Source organism: Hetaerina americana, unplaced genomic scaffold (assembly GCF_022747635.1).
Source record: "Hetaerina americana unplaced genomic scaffold, ioHetAmer1.1.p SCAF_8, whole genome shotgun sequence".
In the NCBI taxonomy this organism is placed as follows: Eukaryota; Metazoa; Arthropoda; class Insecta; order Odonata; family Calopterygidae; genus Hetaerina; species Hetaerina americana.
The window spans coordinates 19,758,921-19,784,831 of NW_027287427.1; the positions used below are offsets into that span (position 1 = coordinate 19,758,921).

The 25,911-nt window shown below is 41.5% G+C and overlaps 1 protein-coding gene across 2 annotated transcripts in view; it reads left to right on the top strand.

The window, feature by feature from the left end:
• Positions 1-25,911, top strand: part of LOC139698081 (histone-lysine N-methyltransferase 2D-like) — a 146,980-nt gene that overhangs the window by 73,464 nt on the left and 47,605 nt on the right. For both annotated transcript variants that reach the window (XM_071596972.1, XM_071596973.1), the window contains exon 4: positions 2,269-2,423. In XM_071596972.1, coding sequence (XP_071453073.1) covers positions 2,269-2,423 — 155 coding nt within the window. The remainder of the gene's footprint in view (positions 1-2,268; positions 2,424-25,911) is intronic.

Below are 25,911 nucleotides of genomic sequence, written 5' to 3' on the forward strand. Positions count from 1 at the left end.
GATGAACATAACAGTTTCAGGTTTAACTTTGTGGAATTCCTTTATTATGAGGGTAAAAAGAAACTTAGCATTTCCGCCGTAAAGATTTAATATTTTAATGGCCATGGTTCGATGCTGCGCATCATCATCATCAGGTGATCAGGTATAGTTTCTTATTCTACACTTAGTAAATGGTCATGGTACAGTTTCCTTAATTTGAGTTAGTTAACTTATCTATTAACTAGCTAACTGAGACGTTTAGCAATAAATCTAAGTTACGGCCCTAAAGCTAATGCACATTATTAATTGCGCGGAGTGTATCAGGGAAACGTACTCATATCAAAGAAAAAGATTATTTATAGGCATACAATGATTATATAGGACTGTATAGTTCCGAAGATTGTGTATACTTATTTGTAATCTTATAATGGATCCTCGTTTAAATTTGGATTTTTCATTAACTGGCACCCAATTTCTCATTTTTCTTTGTAGTTCAACAGTGATATGCAAGACGTTAAATCGTAGACTCAAACAGAGACGCAGGGTTCATAGTGATAAGTGAACATTTTCTATGCATTAGAAAGATTAAATAAAGGCCAATGCGTCATCAGAAATAGTAATGAATCTTGAGATTGGCGTGATGCGACTCTTCACTTAATTTTTCTTCCCTATAACATCCTGATGTCTTAACATTTATTTTCTTTCACATTTGCGGTTACTTTGATTGTTTGATATAACTGAATACCCTATTTGTAATCTTCATCAATTCTTTTCATCTTTTTCGTCCGAAATTATTTTTAAGTGAGCTCTTTTACTCATTGGGCTCCACGAGTTTGTCTGCTGAATATTCGTTGTTTTGACATGCTTGTTCAAGAAGAAGCCAAGCCAAGCTTGTTCAAGAATACGCCAGTCATTGATCACCCATCCGATCATCTCAAAATCACCCATGGCACTTAAGTTCCTTGCCTTCAATTTTAATTTCACCCTCATTCTGGCTCACTGTGGGTCTCTCTGTCCTCACCTGCCGACTTCCAACCTCCGGCCATCAGTCGATGATAGTTAACTTCTCAATTAGCTGGTTATATGCCAAGTCAGTTAACTAAAATCACGAGTACCATTTGAACCAATGGCCGATTTTGATTGAAAGCTCATAATTGAGCGTAGTTGAAACTAAATGACTGTATGAGCTGCCAGATCGATTGCCACTGATTTCAATCTCAGCTCTTCCTTGTCGGGCTGCAATCTTTGCAATAGTAGTTTTCTTTCGTTGTGATTGTGTCAGTTCATGAGATGACTGATCGATCTGGATTGATTGTCTCTGCATTTCCGGGTTCTCCATCCTCGTTGGTTGTCTTCGGGGACGGCTAGTTTCGCTGGTCATCCTGGCTGCGTCTTCATGTCATACATTCGACCTGAAGACGCAGACAGAATGGCCAGCGAAACTGCCGTCGCCCGAAGACAACCAACGAGGATGGAGAACCCGGAAATGCAGAGACAAGCAGTCCAATGCTGCGGAAACCTTCGTACGGATCTTGACTGATGTTGCTACTTTGTATGTAGCTCCTTTATATAAGGCCGCAATCAATTTGGACAAAAGGTTAGTAGTCATAAGTGACTGGTGCATTAGTTTCGTGGCCCTTTTATGTTTAACTAATTAATACGTGTGATCGATTGACCCACCCACGCCATTTGGGAACGGAAAATGAATTTTCGATCAGGTTGAAGTGGGTGGGATTTTTCATAATCCATGTCAAGTAATGGTTGACCAAAGAGTTCAAATGTTGACGATTTCTCGATATTATTTACGTTTTGGCGCACAAGATACCAAAGCTTAGTACTCTAATATGAATTTTAATAGTTCTAATTTTTAAATTTCTAATATTTTTAAGGAATATTTTGCTATGTAGAAATTGGTGATAAATTGGAAAGTTACGCAATATCTTCTAGTGTTTAAATTGGTAATAATGAGTCTTGGCAAAATGAATTTTCGGAAAATTAAAGATGATTCCCCGAACTTATTCTGGCGAGGGGAGAAATTGACAGCTTTAGTATCTTCTAGGTCCAGTATTATTGCCAGAAAAATACCATTCGACCTCGTAGAATTAACGAGATCGAACTTATGGGCTATCAACGTGGGGTTTTTTTAATGCAGCAGCTTCGTTGGTCTTAAATAACAAGCGAATCATTGGCACTAATTTAGCATTGGCGAAGGGTTACTAATGAGGCAACTAAAAGCAGTTCCCATGATTCGAGTGCTCAACATTTCATCCCTCTTGTTTTTCTTTCCAGGTTTCTGGATCGCTATGAAAAGGTGCACTTCCTGGGGGAGGATATGGATCGGGACGATGACGACGGGGACGAGGAGAGTCGCCACAGGCGGCGCTCGGTCCGCGCCCTCCACTCCGTCCCTCTCGCCTACAATCACCACCAGCACAACGTCCCCGGTGAGTCACTCGTGCGCCCCCTTTCCCGCGAACTCGGAAGCCTCGTACCCGACACACCCCTTCCCACCTTGATCCGCCCACGCGGCTTGCCGGCGTGCAACACCTCCTCCGAGTCGATTTAAAGCGAAAGGAAAACAGCATCTAAATTTCTACCTGCTTCAGTCTTCATGGCGTGCTCTTGGTTCCTTTGTGTGGTGTTGCGATTTTAATTATCGGTTGTGCGAGGCAAATGCAATAAGCATGTTAACATATTGAAATGTAATGAAGTAATTGACTTTGTAATTACACACACTTTATTTAAAAACACGACCCAGGTTTCGACGTTGGACCTGATGATGACGTTCAACGTCGAAATCTGGGTCGTGTTTTTAAATAAAGTGTGTGGAATTACAAAGTCAATTACTTCATTACATTTCAACATGTTATGCAAATTCCACAAAGTTACGCCTGAGACAACAAATTTTATTAAAAAGCATGTTAACCCTATTTCAACATAACATTTTTATCTTCAGGTGGAGAAGACTCCTGTAAATGCCCATGCTACGTTGAATCCGGACTTCAGTAGTTTATAGTGGAAATTGATACATTTACCATAGAAATTTCCATCGAGTGGCAGTAAAATTTGTCGATATAACTGGCGGGGTACTTGTTCGAGTTGAAATAAACAGTTTTTATTTTAGTTTTTTCCTTTGCTAGTGCATTGACTAGGCAGTTTAATTTGAGATATTGCGATTTTTTTAATTGAGCGTTTATTTAGTACGTACCTGCTCTCTGTTCAAAGTAACGTATATCCGTCGTGTAGCTGCCTTATTTGGCTGCGCCCTGGGCTTTACTCTAGTTGCATGCTATTTTATTAGAGCCCCTTGGTCACATTGGTAAGGGGTAGATGCTTTTTAATAGGATTCAGATGAGATGATGGATTTTATGTGTAGGTCCAACTTATTTTGAGATTTTGCCTTTCTTTCCCCCATGGACGCTGTCACTTGCTTTGAAATGGCACAAAAGAAACTCTATAGAGAGATTACATGCATTTGACCTCTTTAGCTGAAGTGCCCTTTATTTTCTTCATTTAAAGTTGTTTCCACTTAAAACTACGGGCGCAGGAAGCTCTTAAAATCACATACCGCCGAAGTGCTTACCCTAAATTAGGAAACCTCCCAACGCCTTAGAAATCGCTTCGTGCCCGTAATATTCTATCATGAATTCAAATAAATCCCGGAAAAAGTCTAGACAAACGCTGAATATTCGGTGAAGTTGTCACTTTAGTCGTAAATGTAATTTTGTTTAGGAATGCTAATTAATTCATTAGCCAATAGGAACTTCGTCTAATGTCACGTTTATTCTTCTATTAATTGAAATTAAATTTATTCAACTAGAATCAGGTATTACAACGAGAGCGTTTTCCTGGCGAAAAGCTTGCAAGCTAGAAGTACTATCGTTGTTTCATTGTGCGTGTCAATGTCGGAATATAGAGTAAACATTTATTGGCATTCAACAAAATACTATTTGCCGTATTCTTACATTTCCGTTGTTCATTTACGCATTCATTCCTCTATCTTCATCCAATGTAACTGAAAGGCGTCAACTGTCAATTTCATTTCTCCTCACATTTCACCTGAATTAAAGTTAAATAATGTTAACTTTATTATTTAGCATACCTAAAGATATCTGACCTTTTACAAGTATTTTGTCCTCAATGAAGAGTTTTTAATAATTATTAGACAAATGTGGTTTTGAACCTGAAAGTTTACACTCTTCGATTGGTAACTGCAGAAAATTAATGAGGAACAATTCCGAGAACATTGATTGTGGTTGACGGAGGACGAAGCATAATAATTTTGCACGTCCATCACTGAACTTCTCTGCCTAATAGTAATCCAAATCACTAGTCGTGGGCTTTTCGTACGCACTTCTGTGTCTTTGACTCGAGGAGCAAATCAGCGTTTAAGAAGTACAAAGACGGTGAGCAGCACTGTTGAACGTGATCAATCCTGTCGGCCGAAAAGTTTCGGAACGGACTTTGAAAATGATTATTTCGGAGTGTTTAATGCGATCCTTTTTATTGGACACGACTAGTAGTTCATCAGCTGCTGAACTGCTGGGCGACTGTCCTGCGTAGTACTTATGGCGTGGCCATACGCTGCCTTAGCCAGCGCCGCCAAGGTTTCGTGGTCATGTATTCAAGATATTCGATGGTGCTCCGTGACAGCTTTTATTTAATTCTCGGAAGTTGAATTTGTTATGTGTGAGATCTAGGAGCAGTGGGTTTGACAAATGAGTTTCCCCAAATCATCAGTTTTTTTAACTACGTTTTTTAGGCGGTCATTGAAGTATAAATGACTTAGCGATTTTGCCAATGAGTTGGTTTTCCCAGTAATATTTATCGGTGGGAGAGTATTTTATTAAATTATTCAAATTTAGGAGTCTCACCTCATGTCAAGGCGCGGGAAAATTAATGATTATTTGCTTGCATTCTGAGCCATTGCTAAATTATTCGCTGGTCGATAAACCTGCGCCGGATGCATATTCCAAAGTCATGAATGACCTTTCCTCTGAAGCCTTTTGTCAGGTCAGTAAAAGACAAGAGGAAACGCAATTTCAGATGAATTAATTGCTTCCGTCACCGCCCGAATCATCATTTACCTTGTTAAAGCATGTCACGAGTCCTCCGAGTCTACTCGACAGTATAGATGCGCCGTTTCCCTTCGCCCTGCCGCAGTCATTGTTCCCTTACGCTTCTGCCTGAGCGAGCCCGTTCCTGCTAGTATTTATTACCCGCAAATGAATAGATACTGTTACAGATGTGGTGACGAAGAAGGCCCCGTCACGTGGTTATATCTCTGGGAAGCCATCGAGAAATGTTATTACTTTGCCCGCTGATGTTGCATAACCTGAATAAAAAAAACCTCATTCGGTCGTATTATGTAAAAGACCTGTTGTGAACTGAAGTCTTTAACCAATTTGTTCTGTGGTTAAGTTTAAACGTGACAATTATAGACAGTGGTTATTTTTTTATGTTCATCCATAAAACCTTTTACTAAATGATTACTATGTTATATATCAAGTAATTAGATTTGACTCTACTGCGAGTACATTCTTAATGGGCGAATGCAGACTTCATTCTGGCTACATTACGGCTATGATATTCTGAATTTACCTTGTGGCATCAGGAAGTGAAGTGATGATATCTTCATGAGAGGTGTTCGAGTTTTAACCAATGCTACGAAAAAAATGCTCATTATAAACCCTTTACACCTAAAGTCCTACTTGATTGTAGCGTCCTCACATTTGGCCACTCCCCTTTCCATATTCACTGCATCCTGCTGAATGTTTGCATTTGGAAGCAACACTATCGGTGAAGTTCAGCGTTAGACGTAAACCTTTTCACTTTGGTTTATTGGAAAACGATGCAGTTCTACGTTCTTTCTACTGGAATATCGTGAAAAATAATTGCATGATGGAATTGACAAACTTTCCTTCGTGGTTTTTGTGTGGGGGAATTGCGTTTTTTATTTATCCTTAATTTATTTAACTCAACGGCTGAGGATTCTCCTTTATGTTTCGGTACAATAGCTAATGGACTCGTGAAAATTAGCTAACGGGAATTCCATTGCACATCTAAACCCCCGCGAAGATCACTTAGTGATGACTTCAGTAGTTAGCAACTTCTGTTTTTGAGAATGGACTACCACCGTAACATAATATTTTCCTGAACGTCATGATTAGTAAAAGGAATAATAATGAATACTTTGATAAAAGCCCGACTCATTATATGCCTTCTCTAGGGTCTCCAGACAGTGGTGCAGTGGAGTGTGAGCCAATATTAAGCCAGGGTAATGTGGTGAGAGACTATGGAGATACCTCAGTCATGTATCGGAGGAATTGTCTGGAAAGACATAGGAGAGAGAGGGAGAGTGAGGGAAGCGTAATCACGAGTGCGTGAATGCGTAAAAGTTGGGCCTCGTAGTTCGATCATTTGATGTCCTCGTTTTGGCTTACCACCAGCTGAATTGTGAAAAGTCCTCTGATTTTTATCGCATTCCTTCTTGGTGCATTTGTTGCTCAAGTTGCTTCTGCTCAACTAATCACGTTGAAGCCATAGGGTTATTGGTTTTTGCTAAGGATAGCAGAAATTAAGTGGTAAAATTACATTGGCCCCAACAACATAACAATTTTAAGAAGAGGTTATGTAGGAAATATTCATTCGGATTATTGCTATTATTTTCTTCTTGTTTTTTGTGTTTTATGTGCAAAAGTATATTCACATACTTAGATATGTTATGTATATGTAATTTTGCGAATACCTCTCATTGTCTTCGCATTTCGCGTAATGAAATTTTTAGTGATCATCAGGAAGGCATGCCATAGCCATCAGTTGTCGGCAAAATGTGGAAAAGCATTTATCACTCCAATATTCGTTGATGCCCTTACAATTTTAACAAGCTCACATGGGATTTTTTCATATTTCATTGCATTATTATCGTAATAACAACCTTGTTTGTGATAAGAAAGAAAAATACGAGTGCATTTTGCTAGGAAATTGAAACGCAATTCGAAATGAATGGAAGGTAATTATTTTAGTTATTTTGTGATGTAATTATTATTTGATGTAAGCAATGTAGTTAGGAGAAAAACCGCGTTTGATAAAAATTGAATAATGAACGCTATGCAAAGAGGCGCAAACATGTTTATTTTATCTGAACGTTTTTCGAGAGACGAAAACAGACATTTGAAAAAGAAGCGTGTACTATTGTTACCTGATCGATGTAATGAAAATGCGTGACTTTGCTGTCGCGGGTTGTGTTTTAGAAATGAAATAGTAAACTCCTTGACTTAGCAGCTTTTGCAATTTAATTGATTGAAATCTGATACATCCAGTAAAACAATGCGTGGCCAAAATTAACATTAGCTGTTGGCGTTAAGAAAAATATTATTTTCCCTGCGTTGCGAATGAACTGGCGCATCGAAGGTTTTCTTTGAAATTGTTTTATCAAAAGGCTTCTTTTTCGGATTAAATTTATTGTTGCTGCGATGAGATTGGTGGATTTCGAACGAGTGAAGAATCTGAATGAATTAGACGGGCCCTAATTTTAATTGGTAGCCTTAGCATTCTTCTCCTTAAATGGCCGTTGCCTCGATGGTTTTTAGTAGTAGTTGTCGATTGTTGACTTATTTTTTGCCCTTGAAAAACAGAAAAATCTTTAAGACAAAACCTGCAGTGAAAACTTATTCCTAGACATACGATTTTAGAGATAATCCTGGTTCATAGAGTAGTTGTGGATGTATACATGTTGATGAAGAACTTGCATTCTCTCAGCATGGGGAGTGCAACGAGGTTTGTATCAGCAGAAGGCGGGCACAAGCGTGAGAGGCTGGTAGCTTTCTTCCTCTGACTTCAGCTCTGCACTTCCGGTGTGTTGTTCTTCTTCCCGTGAGACTCTTACCCCACTCGTAACCCCGGTCTTTCGCATTCTATTCGTATCTAACTTACGGATGAGAGCGCTCAAAGAAACTTCTCAGTCGAGGGGCTGTGCGTGTCTGAAATCACAATCGGGTCTCTAGTTTTTGTAGGTGTGCAGTATTTGCTGTGATAACAATACTGTCAATGTTCATACCATTGGAAACATTTTGCTTTACGTTTGCTGTGCCTTGCCTGTTGTTAAAAAAATGGCAGTTACTATTCGAAATATTCGGCCCAGGAAATCATTGATTTTAGTATCTCTGTTTCGCATTCTGCCAAGATATAGGAGGTTGTTTGGATTGTCTGGTTGTTATGTTCGTTATTTTGTGAAGTGCAATACATTGAATTGACGGTATCTCGATCCCTACTTGAGGTGCTTTGTGGAGGGCACTTGGAGTGAGTACGCCGTCCGTCGGATGGGACGTTAAGCTGCGGACCCCTTGGCGCCTTTCGTTAAGAGTAGGCTAATGCCGACGCCGGGTTTCTCTCCGCCCTTCATCCTTCCCTATCCATCCCCTATGTCGCAAATGACATCAGCTGTCGGTCGCCTCCCCTAAGTACTACTACTACTACTACTACTACTACTTGAATTGATCCTCGAAAGTAGTTGGGCTCTCTCATAAGTTATTCAATGTCCCCAGGAAAGATCGTTATTGGACATATTTTTCTTGTTAAGAATACTCCCTGGACAAGTAAAATGTCACGGTTTTTCATACATTACGTGGGCACTTCAGCTTTGGGCGGAAATAACCTCCTTAGCGATATATTTAGTGTATAATTATTTTACCTTAGTGATGATTGAAGTCAAGAGAAAAACTCGAATATTTCATCGAAACTAATGTATTTTTTGGGTCTATGTAACCCATAATTCTTAAGAGCCGCCTATCAATGAACATTCGGGAATTCTTTAATTGGATTCTATAAACGGTGAATGAAAAAGAAAAGATAATTTCAACTAACATATCAAGTTATCCATTCATGTAAAGCATTATAATATAATTTCTATTGGTTGTAGATGAATTAATATTAAAGTATTATTTGGCTCGCCTAGGGAATTCGCGTTAGTCTCATGCAGCACATATATTATGGGAAAAATCGCTGGGGGTTTAGGGCTTGGAGGAAAAGGGAAAAAATACATGCATTAGATTTTTGATGCCGAAATTATGGGGAATTTTCCTTGATGAAAGAAAAGTGGGCAAAAGAACTGATACACTTAGTGGCCCGTATTCAAATATTTAGATTTTAGGAAGGACATTAATCACATCAAAGAAGTACACAATGGCATTCACGTACTATTTTGTCCTATTTTCTTTGATCTAGTGTTGTAAAGCACGTGACAATCGCTCGTTGACATTTAATTGCTATGCGTTCCGTTGTTATAGGATATAAGACGTCTTAAACGTTCATTCATGGCTGACGTCATCCGAAAATTTTCGAATTCATAGAATAGGTGTATGATAATGTTCTTGAGATGTGATGTATGCCAGACATTTTCACATATATTTGAAGTCAATCTTTTTAGCGTCAAAGAAAGCATAGGGGTGGCTAAAAGGTGACGCTGGAACCGCGACGATAGGAAACACGTCACATCCAGTGGTTTGCGCTTTGCCCGTAGTTGATAGCTGGTGTGCCCAAGGTGTACAGTATCGTATGATATATAAGCAGAAACTCATCCTCCGTGTACAAATATATGTTGCGATGGATGAAGGAAAATTCCAAGTCTGCAATAAAGAGTAAAGGTTCGTGAAACAAGTACAAAAGGTGCGTGATTTTTGTCTCTCTTTCCGGTTATGGATGCGCAGGGGTGCAATTTAATGGAGTTGACCTGAACTCGCTTGAAGCGGCATGAGAGGGAAGAGTAGTAAATTCAGGGAAACTAGCTAAAGCTAAACTTTGCTGGCTGTCTTCAACTTTCTTTTGATCCTGTCAGTGTGTTGAGTGAAGTTGGCTGAACACCCGCAATTGAAATATTTTCTTTTCTGTGCGCTCGGAAGCTTGAGGAAAAGGTGAATCCCCCCATTTGTGATTTTAGCTTCGAGTCTGGGATTAAACGCCGTCCTATATATGGAGAAGCTCAGGAAACGTGAATTCCCAAGCGACGTGCGGTTAGAAAACTACGAGGTTGCGAAAAAGGTATGGGCTGTGTGCCGGGAAATTTTATCCGACGCGGACATTGGATACTTGGTTTAATCACTTGACGTTCGAAGAAATTTGTCAGGAGTTATAGATATTTCAAATAACATAAAATATTTATTATTAGATGTTCCATTCAACGGTTAAGTGAGGGCATGCAAAAAGAATGGTAAGGGGCAATAATATGTGAAAATTGTACCTTTTAAACCTTCGGTTATTTTTATGTCTCAGAATAAATTTACGCTTTCGATAAACGTCATATCGGTGAATACTCGCGTCTTCAACAGTGTCTTCTAATTGTAACTTTTTAATCACTTAAATCAGGTACTACGGTACTACGTGATTGTTTTGTGGAATAGCTCTCTTTTGTCTTTACACTAACTTTCCGCTTTCAAGATTAATTTATTAAGAAAAATTAGGGAGAGACTCAATAGCTGAGCCTAGGTCTAATGAAAGACTTTGCAAGCCACTGCATGTGAAGACTATTGAAGGTTTTTGTTAACTGTCTGTAGTAAATTGTTTTTCATTTGAATAATTCATCATTAATAATTTTATTAACTTTTAATCACCCCTTCCAATGATACTTATTCATTATACAAAGAAAATCATCTGGCTAAATAATTACCCATTCAAGGGAAAACATTTTTCAGCAAAAAGGCATTGCAGCGTGTTATTTATTTATTAAGCGTGTCATTTTGAGCAATAATGATTTTTTCCCAATTCACTACTTGCTTTTTTGTGAAAACTTTATGTTTCGCTTTGTAATCCAGTGAAGTATTTTCCTTACTCAGCCGGGAATAATCAGTTCGAATATTTTCAGCAATTTTAAAAAAACGGATGACCGCGTTCCCTATGTAGCGACGGGGCCTGTAGTTTTTGTACGTTGAAGAACTTGACATTTCGGGCTCTGAAATTCCTAATTCGAGTTCGTTGATCGTTGCGCCAACGTTTCAACGGTCTAGCCAAGAACAGTGACCTTGCCGACCTCGCAGCCAGGGGTCGCAGATAGTACACTGCTTCAGAGGTGCACCCTACTACGCCAGGTGTAAATTGGAAGAGGCAGATCTTTGAAATAATTCCCGCTGAATGGTTCGCCTTGGCGGTGTTTGAATTGCATTAATATTGGTATTCCTAACGGCAAAGCGAGGTTTCAATCCAAAACCCAAATTTATGATGAGAATAAGAATATTTATTGTTCGGAGAATTCATGAATTCTCATGGAACATGGCAAAATACATAATTGCATTGCAATTTTGTCATTATCAACATTGTGCGCAGGGAAAAAATAATGAATATACGAAATTAGTACTAAAAAGAGATCATCTAGCTTTTATACTAGTTTCGAAGCCGTATTCTAATTGATTCCTAACTGGTGTTAGGTCTCTAAGAATTCTACGCCAGGAACCTTGTTCCAATTTACTTAGCGATGAGAATTAGGTTGAGAACGTTAGCGTTATAATTTCGCCAGAAATACTTCCGCTTTTGCCCCAACTTCATCTATTGACTGTTAAATTAAATATTCTTTGATTTCTTTTCGCTTATAGTTTACCTGAATATTTGTCTTCAAGTTCATGTGATAATTATTACCAAAATCGTTTTCGAATGGGACCACCAACCAGGTCCGGCTTCTTTGCCTTTAACGGCGCAGTAATTAGTGGTAATGAACAAAGCCGGTATGATCGAAGCCCCTAAATATAGACGTGGTTATCCGGTCTCCCTCCTGCACAAAAAACTCCTCAAACATAAATACTCTCCTAAAACATCCCATAGTAAGAAAAGCTACCCTCAGCTACATTTGCACAACCCACCCCTCTGACGTGCTGACCGTAGGGATTATTCCTTGAGATTTGCCCCATCTTCTCCAATAACAAAACCACTACCAACCTACTTTCCAATTGCCCCCTTGTCACATTAAAACGCCCAGAAAGTCTCTATAATATTTTTTTAAAACCACCTGGCCCCTTTTTCAATCCACTGCATTTCCCAAAATACCCCGACCCCTTGCAACCGTAATAGATGCAAAACTTGCTCACCCGTCGTCGCGAATTCCCTCTCCCAGCAAGACCTTTTTAAATGTCTCCCGTTCGTCCCTTACGACTTCTTTCTGCTCTTCAAAAACTTATCATTTATCTCCCGAATTGTGAACTCGGTTCAGATTTTTATATCGGCCAATGCACCACGCCCTACAATATTATAGTTAACAATCACCGAGCATCATGCGACTCGTATTCTCCATCCGCCTCCATCCAGTTCCCCGACATGCAGCCGCCCACGAGAAACACGTTTGATTACTGCTGCAATGTAAATATTATTTCCTCCCTCCCGCGTACAATAGCCAAATGCTAGCTAATTCTACCGTCCGTAAATGGATTGGTGTGAACGTATCCTCTGAACCTTCCTGGCTTACCCTTTCCGATTAGCTACACATTCCTCTGCTGGACCCCCAACAACCAATAATCTATCCCACTGGACATCCTTACCTCCATTATCTCATGTTCTCCATCTCTACTCTTCCTGTTACTAATACTCTGATGAAGGTGGCTGGGACTATTAAAATATCAAGTTATTGCTTAAAATTTTGTTATATGTCTCTATATTTGTGGGCTTGATATTCATACATATATATGTATGGCGAAAGGATTTCGATGAAGTTTTAGTATGAGCGCTGCACTGATTGGAAATACAACACAACATGCTGCGTGTACATTGGGTAGCGCTCCTGACCGAAATCATTTTTACTCAGGCAAGAATATATATTGACGAAAGAGAGAATAATGCAACTAAATACGTTAGGTTAAACCTTTCGTTTGTTGTTCTCATAATTTGTTTTGTACGCTTTCCAACTTAAGTATCTTGACTAGTCTATTATTAATATTTAGAAATAAAAATATATATCGCTTAACTAAATAATCCATGCGAACTCTCCGCTTAATTACGCACGATTTGTTGAGCGCTCTGATAGATATTGTTTACTTGTGTTACAATCTGTGCGTCAACTTCTTTGATCGGGGTCATAAGTAGTCGCCCCGAAGCTTCCGCGAGATATTTACCCCTGAAAATGGGGAAGCGGCTGAGGTCGAAGGGTTGAGTGGCCCGGATCATCCACACGCAACCCCCCCCACTCCCCTACTCGAAGGACGGCAGGGTGGGGGTTTCGCTGTAGTCACCCCTTCTCGCACCAACCCCCATCTCCTGCTTCAAGTGGCCGCGACCCCCACGTCGTTATTCCCGTGCCCCCACCCCTTCTAGTCGCCCCCACCACCTGGAATAGTCGGAAGATGCCCGCACCGCCTGCTGCCCAACAGCTCCATAGCGACACACTTGGTGTGTTGAGAGAGAGAGAGAGGGGTCTCGGGGCCCGTGTTCTGCTCTCAGAGACTTCCGCAATCAATACCAGAGAACGCTTTGGCGTCGTGGAAAATTCCTGCGGAGGCTCTCTTCTACACCTCCCCACACCATCCTTTGTGTCCCTACTCCTCCCCACACCCACCGCCCTTCAACCCTTCCCGGTTTTTTGATAAGTAATATTCCAAATCCGGTCCTCCCTCTCCCCTCCGTCAAAACCTTGCCGAAAAACGTCCTTCCAGCCCCCTCCCTCCTCGCCGTCCTGTCCTGTCGTCCCCCCTTCGCCCTCCCCGCTCTCGCCAGCGCGATTCTCACCGGGGCAAAGCGTCGAAAGGGAGGGAGGGGAGGAAGGAGGGGTGCCCAAGGTTATCGATTCGCTGGGCTCACCAGTATCTCAGCCTCGCCCCGACCGCTCGGCTTTTTCCGCCAATGCTCGGGTGAGCGCTCCAGAGGGCGCTCCTCTCTCTCTTCTTCCTTTCTGTCCCCGGCTTCCCGCCTCCCTCCCCAATTCCACGCCACTTTGCCGGGGGCAGAGGTAGTTGGTGGGAAAGGTGTTGTGGAGAGGGCATGAAATGAGGGGCGGGCAGGATGGTCTGTGGAGGGAAGACGAGGGGTTTGGAGATGGAGTCAGGGGTGAGGGAAGGATCCGTGATGTCGGGGCCTTTTGCTGCGGTTGATGTGAGAGATGAGATCCATAGGTTCGCGCCCGATAGTGGCCGGGAAATGCGTAAACAGCGGCGGCGGGTGGATTTCAGGGGAAGTAGTATTGGCGGATGCGCCGGTGGGCTCCCTCCCAATCCGCTGCACGCTCTGAGGGGCGCCCGCGGGATCTCGAGGAGAGGGGTCATTCGAGTTGAATACCTACCGAACTCCTCTGGTGGTTGGAATTTGCACATACGCCATGTTTATTCTCTGCGTACTATTTCATCCGTTAAAAAAGGTGCTACAGTCTTCTCAAGTCCTTGGTTTACGGCAAAATTTTGGCTTGATGTGTATTAATATCGTTTTTCGAATGTTCGTTAGAGTAATTAAATGTATTGTTCCTCCATCAAATTAATGAAAATTGCAAGTTTAGAGAAATCTCTTAATCTCTTTTTGGAATAAAGTATTTATACCTGCATGAAAAGGCTTGTGTCATTCATTAGAAGTGTAACCCATTCCAATTAGTGTCGAGAAAAATGTTGCTTTTATTTTCAATTGGTATATTTCGACATATTTTTTGTTTTGATAATTTGAGGATCATCAAGTATTTATAATCATGGAATTGAATGGATTTTTACAAGCAAATTTGGAAGTAAAAATAATTTATTTTACCTCAATGCTAAGGAACTTTTATATTTACAGTGGTTTCTGCAAATTCTGTATAAAGATTCAGTAGATTAGTGGTGCCCCAAAACTATGAAACTTAAAAAATGAGCTTGTATGGAATAGGAACGCAATCGTTTGTGTCATTGTCATGCATTGATGCGAGCCGATTTGTGGCGGCACGTTCATAATCGGTTTAGACTTCCATCATCCACCGTGGCGATTCAACTCCAGCTCCAGGTTTTGGAGCGCGACTGGACACTCCGTGTTGCTGGAGGAGAACAATGCGGTGAAGAATGTATAGAGGGGGAGAGGAGGGTCGAGCGAAAGAGAAGCGGCCTAAGGAGATGGCAATCCAATACCTCCGAGACCTGCCCATCTTGCCGTCCGTCGTAAATATTTTCTCCGCGGCTCAATAATTCTCTCTCCCTCCCTCCCCCCAACTCGCCTCCCCTACTCTGCCCGCATGCACTTTCCTCTTCCCCTTCAAGCAGCTCCGTAACACTACGACGCCCTCGCAAGCAATCTCGAATCCCGGCTCTCCTCCCTCCGAGCCAGCGCTCCGCTCTCCCTACTGGTGGTATCACAATCGCTCCCCTCCGCTGCCACTCTCACTCTGTGCCGCCGCTTCCAACTCTCCTTCCCCAAACCTCCCCTCACTCATCTCTCCCATCCCTCCCCTCCACATCCCTCTCTCACAGCGACCGCCCCTCCAAACTTTCCGATCCACCCCGTTCCTTCCACTTTGCCGGACCGAGGAGGGAAAGATGACGAGAGGTCTCGAAGGGGTTGATGGGAAGTTTTGCAGCTTAAGAGACTGCGGATTCTCACATTCTGCCTTTCGCTCTCACTCTATTTCTCTCTCTCTCGCTTTAATTTACATTATTGATCACCCCTGCTGTGCCTTGGATCTCCCCCACCCACCCGCCAGCTTCTCCCTTTATGCCTGTCTCCCTCTTCGCCATACCTTGCCTCTTCCTCCCCGTTTCTCCGACTGCTTCCCGCGGTATCGCTTCCATACCCTCTTCCCCTCCCTTACCCTGGCATCCCTCCGCTCCCTCGGTCACGATGCTACCGGTGAGTGAGTGCATCATGGTTGGTGCGCCCGCCAGCCCATTTACCCCTTCCTTCACCGCCCTCAACGCTGCGGACTATCATGCCGCCTTGATTGACATGTGTTCTTTTCCTGTCCTCGCCATATGGGTGCCGCTCGCTCGATACACCCATCCTCACCCCCATCCCTTTCCCTCCCCACGCCAGCTCGTTCCATACGCCGTGGACGCGCCAAGTTGCTATGAATTTCGGAAAGCGGGGAGGCCTACTTGTTTGCCGGTTTGCCTTGTTTGCTTGCAGAGGCTGCTAACTGGCGCTGCCGGGGGTATGCATACAACAGATGCAATGGCTTAAGTAATTCGTATCCATCTTAAAATGCGCGCATGTGTTAATCAACTTTCTCTCATGATTCGCTCAAGTTGCCGTTTTTCTCAGTCTTGCCTTCCGTATTTGTCGAGTTCATTCTTCATGAAAGTTGATTGCGTTGTTTTTTTGGGTTGTTGGGATTGTGCTGTTTCTTTGTGTAAGTGGGTGGATCATAGAAAGATATTTCAAATGCGTAGGAATGAGTTAATTTCACTCGTGTAAATGCATAATTATGATCTGATTAGTCATTTATATTTTTGATATTCACAGCATTAAATTTTGTGCTCTTTAAGCATGTCGAGTATCATAAATGACATCCGTAATGTCTCAATTTGCATCCATGTACACAAACCCCTCCCGGTATCTAACCTCAGATGGAATTAAATTGGATGTTTTCGTTGGTGACAGTCATCAAAATACGATGCAAACTGATTAAAAGTGTGTAATTTTAATCCATCGGGTTAATCGTAAAATTTTAATAGAATTTGAGATAAGCATATTCGGGAAAGCAGTGTTGGAATAATGTAAATATTTTGAAAGTGAAATTATTGACTTTTAATAGCCCTATTCTTGAATTTATATACAACTCCGCGTGCCTCTAATTATTTGCTGCAGTGGTAATCCATTGCGAGTGATAGCTTCCGCAATGGGTTTATTTATTTCGTTGTAAGTGATTTCTTGTGCTTAATTGAAATGATTCACATAGAACATTCATGCTAGAGTTAGCCTGGTTAACTTGGTTTATGCCTTCTAGGCGTCGAGGCTGAAGGTCGCAAGCTAGAATTCCTCTCCTGGCGTGGGCGTTTTCTGAAAATGGTTTTCCAAAAGTGGAGTTCACATTGCAAGATAATCTTAGGCGTTGAAACGCCTCTGTATGCCGTTTCGTTTGCTTGACTAACCTAAGTCCATACTCAATTATGAAAACATTCCCAATCCAGTTACGGCTCCAATTTTACTGCGGGCTTATTGGTATCGTTTTTACAGGATTATGAAGAACCTACCGGTATATTAAGGCTGCGACTCATGCATTATTGGGAAATGTGGTTAATGTAATCCCAGATTTACTCGTTTCGTTTTATGGTTACTGCATCAAAGTATTTGGGAACGGGGAATCTTATTTCATGTGATACTACTATTGGATTTTTTAAAATTATTTATTCCAAAAGTTAATTAAACGAAAATCAAGTAGTTGAGGCATATTTTGGGTTGACGAACTGATTCATAGGTCGGAATTATCTCATTTTTCTCTTACCCCGTCGGTTGAGAGAATTTACTATGTGAGTGTGACATTCTTGGTGTGAATTCACTCTCATTGGCTCTTTATTGTCAATGCCATGCTCCACTTGAAACAGCTCAATGAGAAGACATTTTTGCATTTCTGCCCTCGATACAATTGCGTCCAATTCGGCTGTGTTCCTGTTTTTGTTCGCTTCGGTCGTTTGTCCGGCCAGGTAAACTCGTCGCGATATTATAATGGTTAAGCGAAGCAGCAAGCTGTTCGAATCCGGGTGCATTGTTTTAGCTGCATCGTCTTACGCGGACAGTTAGCCTACCATTTAGTCTTGGGTCACAGTATGGTAATGTGCCTTGTTTGTAAAGAAATTTATATTTATGAATTATGGAGCTGACCTCGTTATAACTGAGCTGCTTCCTACATTCCAGCTCATATCTAAAAAAATACCTTGTTGATATTGGCCATAAGTTGGAGGAGTAATTATATCCCCATTTGGTTTTTCGTTATTTTACACGGAATGCTTAGGGAAGATTAGTATAATCGCTTTGCTTTGATTGTCCCTTTATAAAATGATTGAAGGCTAACGCCTGTCATCGAAGAATCCACGGTAAATGCGTGTATTTGCTGTGTTTTTACCATATGACCTATCCTAGACTAACGCCGTCAAATAAATGCATGGAACTGAATTTCAACCCTGTACAGATGTGAATTATTGAATCTTCTGACGCTATAGATTTTACCGCTTAAAACATTCAGACGGTGAACTCTTGCTCTAACCTTGTGTGTAATAAGTGTGGCTTCTCAGTACCTTTCCGTGTCTATGGCGTGATCTGAAGCAGTCGTGCGTCGTTTTGAGGTGGAATTGCCTTATAAAGTAAAACATTAAGATAAACTTGTTAGGGAAGCTTCACGCAAGAAATTACACGAACCCGTATTACTGCGGGAGTTTCGTGCTTGCCGTCTCGAAGAGCACGCCATTTAAGTTGAAGTTAAGTGAGTGGTTGGAATTCCAGAATTTACCTAGAATCCGTGGATGTTGAGCAGCGGCCGGCGCTTCATGCACACCTCCACCCAGCCCAAGCGGGTGATCTCATCAGGGAAAAGAAAAGGGCTTTCATTTGCGCGCACCCTCTTGGCGAATGCTAAGTGGAGATGAGCCAATAGTCTCGCCGGGAACGGAATGGCTAGGAATCAAGCTCAGGGCATGTGTATACCCATTGCCGAACTCCTCATCCTTCGGAAGGACTTCTTGGATGGAGCGGAGAACGTGTATCGCGTTTGTGATGGGGCAAGTGAAGGAAATAGTATGCGAGGGCATGTCGACGTTGCCACATCTCGCAATCTCCCTCCCTATCTCGCTTGTGCCCCCACCTGGCCGTCGAGGAGGAAAGGCGAATGAATTCGGAACTTTGAGGGCGCCCCTCCCGAACACAGCTTGCAGTAATTCGGGTGCTGATCAATATGGAAATCTAGTGAGGGGATTTTCAAAAGTTACTTTTTTTCCCCTCGTTAAAAAAGAGGAAAACTTCCAGACCATTTCGGCTTGCTGGCGCGCTTTGAAGAGAGGAGGAAGAGGCGGCCGGGAGCTCGCTCCCTGCGGCCTCCACTCTCGTCTTCGGGGCGAGATAGGGAGAGGAAAGGTTTGGCAACGTTGCCTCAGTCGGTCATCGCTTCCTTACTCCCAGCGCCACCTCAAGAGTATTGTGACTCGTGCGTTCCAAGCCGCTCTTTCTTCCCCTCATCATCCCTTGTTCCCCTGCCCTCCCTCGTAACCCTCTTGCGCCGTCCTCACACTCTTCATCTCGCACTTCCCCTCCCGTGCCACCCTTTCTTCTCTCACCTTCCATTTCTCTCCTGTTGTTCTCTTTCCTTCTCGTCGCCCCCTCCTTCTATCTCTCCCTCCCCTCCTCCTGTTGGCCCTGTCACTGCATGGTCGTTTGCTTTCCGCCGCCTCCTTCCGCCCCTATATGAATGCCCTCACCCTCCTGCCTCCCAAGGGTCATATAATTGATCCCGAGGACACCCCTCTTCTCTTCCCCTCTTCACAGGACGAATGTATTGATTTTGATAATAGTTGGCAGGAAGTGTGTGTTGTGATGAGGAGTAGCTTTTATTTTACAGTAATGACGCGCGTTTTTTCCATGTCACTGGCGGCGTTCTTGGTTTAATCCGCTCCGAACTCGTGTCCCGCCTTATCGAGATGGTTGAATTTCATCCCGGGCCGTCTGCCCCTCAAAATCTGAGGCCATTTATTTTTGGTTTACGAAATACTTGCACCATCGGACGCAGTTTAGTGCTGTTTTTGTTTAATATCAACTCGACATTTTTGTCATGTGATATTCGACAGTCATTTAACTTTTAATTAGTGGGCACTGTTAAAGCCAAACCCCATATGTCTCTTAGGTTTGGAAGGTTTTAGGACTAGGAACTTGTGAGACTTGCGTGCACATATGTATACCCACACCTTTTTCAGTCACCTTATTTAGTTTGGGAGTTCATGTTTGCCCTTCGTCTGCCAATCAAATATTTTAGTAAGAAGCTTCCCAAGTAATCACTCGACTGTCAATATGGCGCGTAATTTTCTGTTGTGTCGTGGATTTTGTAATTGGCATGTAATCATTCTATCAGAGCAGTAAACAATTACTTTAAACAAGGCAAGTATACATTAAAAAAAGGTCGCTTGGCTCCACGAAGTGTTTATTTTCAAGATAAACATTCTATTCGTTTCAATTCTCAATTTTACCCCTACTTGGTCGACCATTTCCCAATTCCCGTGATTTTCTTAAATGTGGAACTTGGCCATCGGTTGACCGGAGGATACAGTAAATGCCTAGAGTACATAGTTTCTTGTTCTCTTAGCGAAACTCATTGCCCATGCTCAAGGTTTTCCTCTTCGTCTGCTATCTGTTATGGACCTCTGACGCATATTGAATTACACCTCACACCTTTAAATTTGTCTTGGAAACGCTTTTGAATTGGCATTTTCGCCTCGCTTTGCTTCAGTCATTACATGCTCCTGAGCGGCACGTGAGCGCTAAGCCGATGGGAGATGTCTCTTCCTCGAATGACTTCATGAAGCGTGGGTGTGCGACGCATGATCATTATTATTTTATCCGAGATATGAGATATTTCTACAGCAAGCCTCAGTAATGGCTCCTTTTTTATGGCACAAACGGGGACCGAAGTTCTCTTAAAATAAGGCATTGTGAAGTCTACAATTTATTTGCGAGATGTCAAACATATATGCGCTTCAATAGAACATATTTTTTGAAAAATACTTTGGAGAGAAATTTTTTCCCTTATTTTCCAAGAAGTAAATATAATTTTTTGTAATAACTTCATTGGAGTCTGCTTTGTAAGCGGAGACGCTTCGTTATAAAAACCTTTGTCCTGATTTTTATCAATGAACAAACTTTTTTAAGTACTTCTAAGTTGAAAAATGTGATGTTTGAATTTTGAACTCTGTCGTGATCGGATTCGGTTAAAATTTCTTATTCGAAACCTGACCAGATATCTCCAAGAGCATCTTTATCTCGTATCGGACGATATTTGAATATACATACACAATATCTGGACGATTGTTGCGCATAGCTGTCTTTTTGCATATGCTGGCAGTAGATTGCATGTTTGAATTAATTTCTTGGTGATTTACTATGCGGTGGTGAGCGCTATAAACGTATGCCATGGAAGGACTTCCTAGGCCAAGGTCAGGACCTTTCCTCCCACTCCATCCATACTCTTCTTCCCACTTCCATCTTCCCCTCCGCTTTGTTTGTTTCCTGCGTCTCCCTTTATTTCTCTCAAGTAGATCCAGCTCACCTCTGCTGTTCGCTCACTCGTTATATTACTTAAAGCATGTCAGAAGACAAGGATTTGGGGTCATGGGACTAATCAACAAGAATCCTGGCAATCGCCAAGCGTGTGGAAAGAAAGGATACCGAATTTTGTAAGCCCTCAAGTTTTTCAGCCCCCGGAAGGATTACGTTTATTTTTGAAGCTTGGTGTATTTAGCAATTTTGTCATACTTTATTACTCGCTTTATGTCTGTGAGAGCTCAAAACTGGGAAAACTTCGATCTTCATGATGTACTAATCTTGACAGCCGACAGAAAATTTCAATATTTGAGGGATCGAAAAAAAATTACAAGGTTAGAGAGAATTCCAGTAACTTTGCTGGTAACAGTAGTTCCTTTTCTTATGGAATTTAGTTGTATTAAATGGCGTTTAACTTTTTCCAATATTTTAAAAGCGGAGATGCTTGTATTTGTTAATAGAATTCCAACTTTATTTGGTTGTAGATGCCATTTTGTTCTCTCCATCACTGACGAGCCATCCTCGGTTACAGTGTGCAGTACAGTCGTCTCGGCCTTGACTCGAAACATACTGTTCTTTGGCATCCGCTCGGCCTTACTATATTCTTGTTATGCTGTCCGCCGATTTGCCAGATAAATAGTAATCACCATAATCATGTAAATATGGCTGATCCTAGTTATTGACAGCACTTATCGCCTCACCGGCTGACACCCATTGCTTCAGTTTATAGTTGTGACGTGAACTCTGGAAAGAAGAGTCGAGGGGCAACGTGACAGTAAGTTAGTGGTGTCGCTGCAGTCGGGCCTGGCCCGTCAACTTATCTACAGTTCTCGTGATGTTAACTGCCCTCGTTATTTAAGTCTATGTTCGCCAGAACTAACTGTTACCTCTAAAACGTATCGTTAGCTGCTAAGAATGAAGAGGCGACCAGTAACTATAGGTGTGGATTCTGTCTTACTATTTCGGACAATGATTGAAGCATCTAATGCGAAACCTTATGACTTCTCATTCCGCGTGGAACGAAGAGAGTATAAACTCCGCGCATTGGGACAGAAATAATCCTTCACGGGAATTTTAGCTTGGCAAGCGAAAACTTTTTTCCCTTCCGCTCCCACCTCCCTTCCGCTAGCCTCCCTCCTCGAACCTTCACCCCTCACCTAAACAGGAAATGCGACCTGTGGCCGTTTTCTTCCCTCACGCTTTTGGCACCACAACCCTTCCTATTGTGGATGCCCTGAGGTTTAATTTGATGAGAATCTTATCAAGAATCCCATTTCAGCATATTTATTTGTTATCGTAGTATCTAATCAAACTGGACGCGTGCTGATTATTGTAATTAGCTTTAGACCCTCTGATCAGTTACTGTGCTGCCAGTTCATTTAACAAGAAATAGTTGACGTTTTTGACGCTTTTTAAAACATTTGTCTTCGGAAATAGAATCAATTCTGTGTTTTTACACATGGATTTTCATTACTATTTTATTTATTAGTTTATCCTCATCGCTAAATCGTTTTGGAATTCAGTAACCGGATCGTGATACTAGTTTCCTCGCCCTCTTCTTCAGAACCACTGTGTAAGCTTACCAACTTTCCCCTTCGTTTCCAAGTAATTGAGGCGGGATTCATTTCTCGAAGGCTCCAATTTCATTCTTCTCAGAAAAGTTTTATCACCACTGTGAAGCATGCAAAGAGGTCCATAGCCATTCATAGACCTGTACATTTCTTCCATATGTATGAAGCGTATGCTTTCGCTGATAAATGTGAGCTTGAACGTCTTAATCGGTAAGTTGGCCTCATGAAATACGTCAAAAATCGCAAAAAGCGAAACCTTTCGATACAAATAGATTGTTATTAAGATTAATGTGCGCAAGTGGTCATGCAAGTGTTATAAAATGTTAGGTTAGTAAAGTGAAATGTAAAATTTGTATTTTATAAATTACATCTTGAGTATCAATTGGAAATTTCAAGGCGCCACAGTAAGGTTTTGCGGTTTTAGTTTTTTTAGCTGTTGCCAATTCAGCTTTAGTTGCGATAATTCCATAAAAATCCCATTTAATCTCGTAGATTCAATTTCGTGTTTTGTCGCCGGTGTTCAAAGATTATCATATGTATGTGTCAAAGGATAAGATGCTTGGAAAGTTATATCAACGGTTGCTTGCAGATTGCTTTGTGAATTGACTTGTAGCTTTGAAAACTAGTGCCGATGTCTTCTGTGTCACAGGGTCTGCCCAATGGTTGGTGACTCATGCGATTACATCCCCCATAAAACGCCCGTATTAATATTCACTGTTACAAGCCAGAGGTAATGACTCATTTCCATTGCTTTATGATCACCATTGATCACGAAAGCATTACGTCTTTTTCCATTTCTTAGCCAAATGTTCTCCGGGCAATATAATTCAATCCTGGAAGCTTCAGCGAACGAATTTGGAAAGTTTGGTTTGGATAGGTATGGAAATTTAATCCAGCCCATTGGTATTGGTGTCCTCCTTGCAAATACGGATTGGATTTTATTGGCTCAGCTATGAGTGCTACCCTTGATGATTACCTTGCATGCGCTGTTGGGCTGGAGAGATGCCGTAGGTTCCCCGGCACTGGTTATTGACCCTTCCATCACATGCATATAAGCTCGCTCGTGCCATGCGCTCCGTTGCAGTTTGTTCATCCCATTCTACTGGAGAATTCTGGAAAATGCTCCGGCCTGAATTATAAAGCGAACGATCAGGGTCACTTATCGTTTGCCACGTCACACGTTGCTCCCCCCACGGTGGGCGAGATCGAGGAAGCTCAAGAGAGTACACCTGGTATTGGAGAATTGTATTAATTGTTAGATGCGCGTGAGCTTCTCCAGGAGGGTGTCACTCCCCCCCCTCCTCGGCCACCCGAACCATCCATGCGTCCCCCTCGCCGCACTTCTTATCTCTTACGTCGACCCTGCATCATCTACGTCCCCCCCCTCCCCCGCCGACCCTGGGTGCTGCATTTCTGTCTGGCCTTACATCACCCTCTCTTCCCCTCCAACGCCCTCGTAATGGCGGATCCCCTCTCCCTTCCCGTTACGTCCCCCCTCCTCTCTTCCACCGCACACCCTTCCCCGCGGAGAACAAACCGCCAACTTGCGGGTGGAGAAGGTGGGGGAAGTTTCGAGAGGCAATCACCTCCACATATTCTCCTCTAGGCGTCGTCCTCTGCATTTATGCCTCTCAAGTGGGCATTTGTGGAAAATTAACAGGTTTAATTATTCACATTAATATGAGAATCAGAAATGTATTGTGTCACACGTACATACATTTTAGTAAAAAAAATTTAAAGTGCGTATCCATTGTTTCACCAGTCAGAATTGTTTCCAGAGATACTTAACATCCTCCCAAGTTTCACGAATTGTATGGATTTTTAAAAATTTGAAAAAACTGCGTTTTCACATTTCCACCATAAAGTGGCCTACCTCTAAATCAACTTTTTTATCAAACTGCTAACCACTTAACATTATAACATCGTGATTTAACAATGAGAAAATCAGCTGTACTTTAATTAATTGGGATAATGCAAAGCAAGCGGCTAGATAAGTTGGCATTCACTGTGGGTAAAGTGATAGTTGCTATGCAAGAGTGGAGATTTATATTGGTGTGCCAGGAGCTTTTTATACTGTAGGAACTGAGACAATGAAATATAATTCAAATTGTCCAAAATATGAACAGTAAATATTGAAATTTTATCTAATGGTTTTTAATTCCTTTGTCTATAAATATATTTACACAGATTTTGTTTGAAATTTAGTAGCATTCAAGTATTATTCTTATCAGTTTATTTTAATCACTTAAGAAGTACACATAAATAACCTTTTTCCTGTTAGTTCAGAAAAAATTGCATCTAAAATATTCCTGGCGGAAATTAACCTGTTATACTGTTGTAATGACTATGTAAGTTTCTTTTCTACTGGCCTTTGGTCATAAAATATTGTTATTCATTGTATTTTACGTTATAGAGAAAGTGTAAAAAATTCAATTTGAGTTGTAAATTATTGAAAACATTTATACAGTATTCTCCTGCCTTCATTTCAAATAGGGTAGGTTTGGCGAGTTCTTTTTTTCTTACTATTTCTCCTTTTAATTAAATGAAAAATGAGAACAGATGTTTTATCCTTTACCAATCCTTTAACTATTTTTGCAAGGTAGTGCTCAGTTGCATCAAAATAAGTTATCTATCAATGAAGAGGTGATATAGGGCCAATGATTATCATTATTACATTGTTTTTGTTCAAGAAAGCTGTGACATCAGAAATTCCTATTCATTCTAAATGCCGTTAATTGCCACAGCCGAGAGCAAGAGTTAAGAAATATGATGTTATTGACATAAGAAAATGTTCTATATACCCATCGTTTTCTTGCTCAGTGCTGTGATAAATATATAAAGATATGAATGGAAAAAAATATTCAATGTTAAGTGTACATGTGCTATTATCCATAAGTTTTGGTGCATAGTTTCATTTTTATGTCTGTTGAATATTAAGTTGTCAATTTGCCTTAATCCACTGTGGTCAAATTGACCAAACTCCAGTGACAGCTTGTGTTAAGCTAGAATGTGTGACCACACAGGTTAAATTGTAGGCCTCAAATCATATTAGCATAGTGTCATATTTAACCAATGATTCAGTTGTAATCATAGTGCAGCCCCTAAATTAATCATACATAGGTACTACAATATCTATGAGAATATTGGCCACTCATTGGTGTCCTTTTCCTTGTTTTTGTTTACTGGACATGTCTCGTACCTCACATGT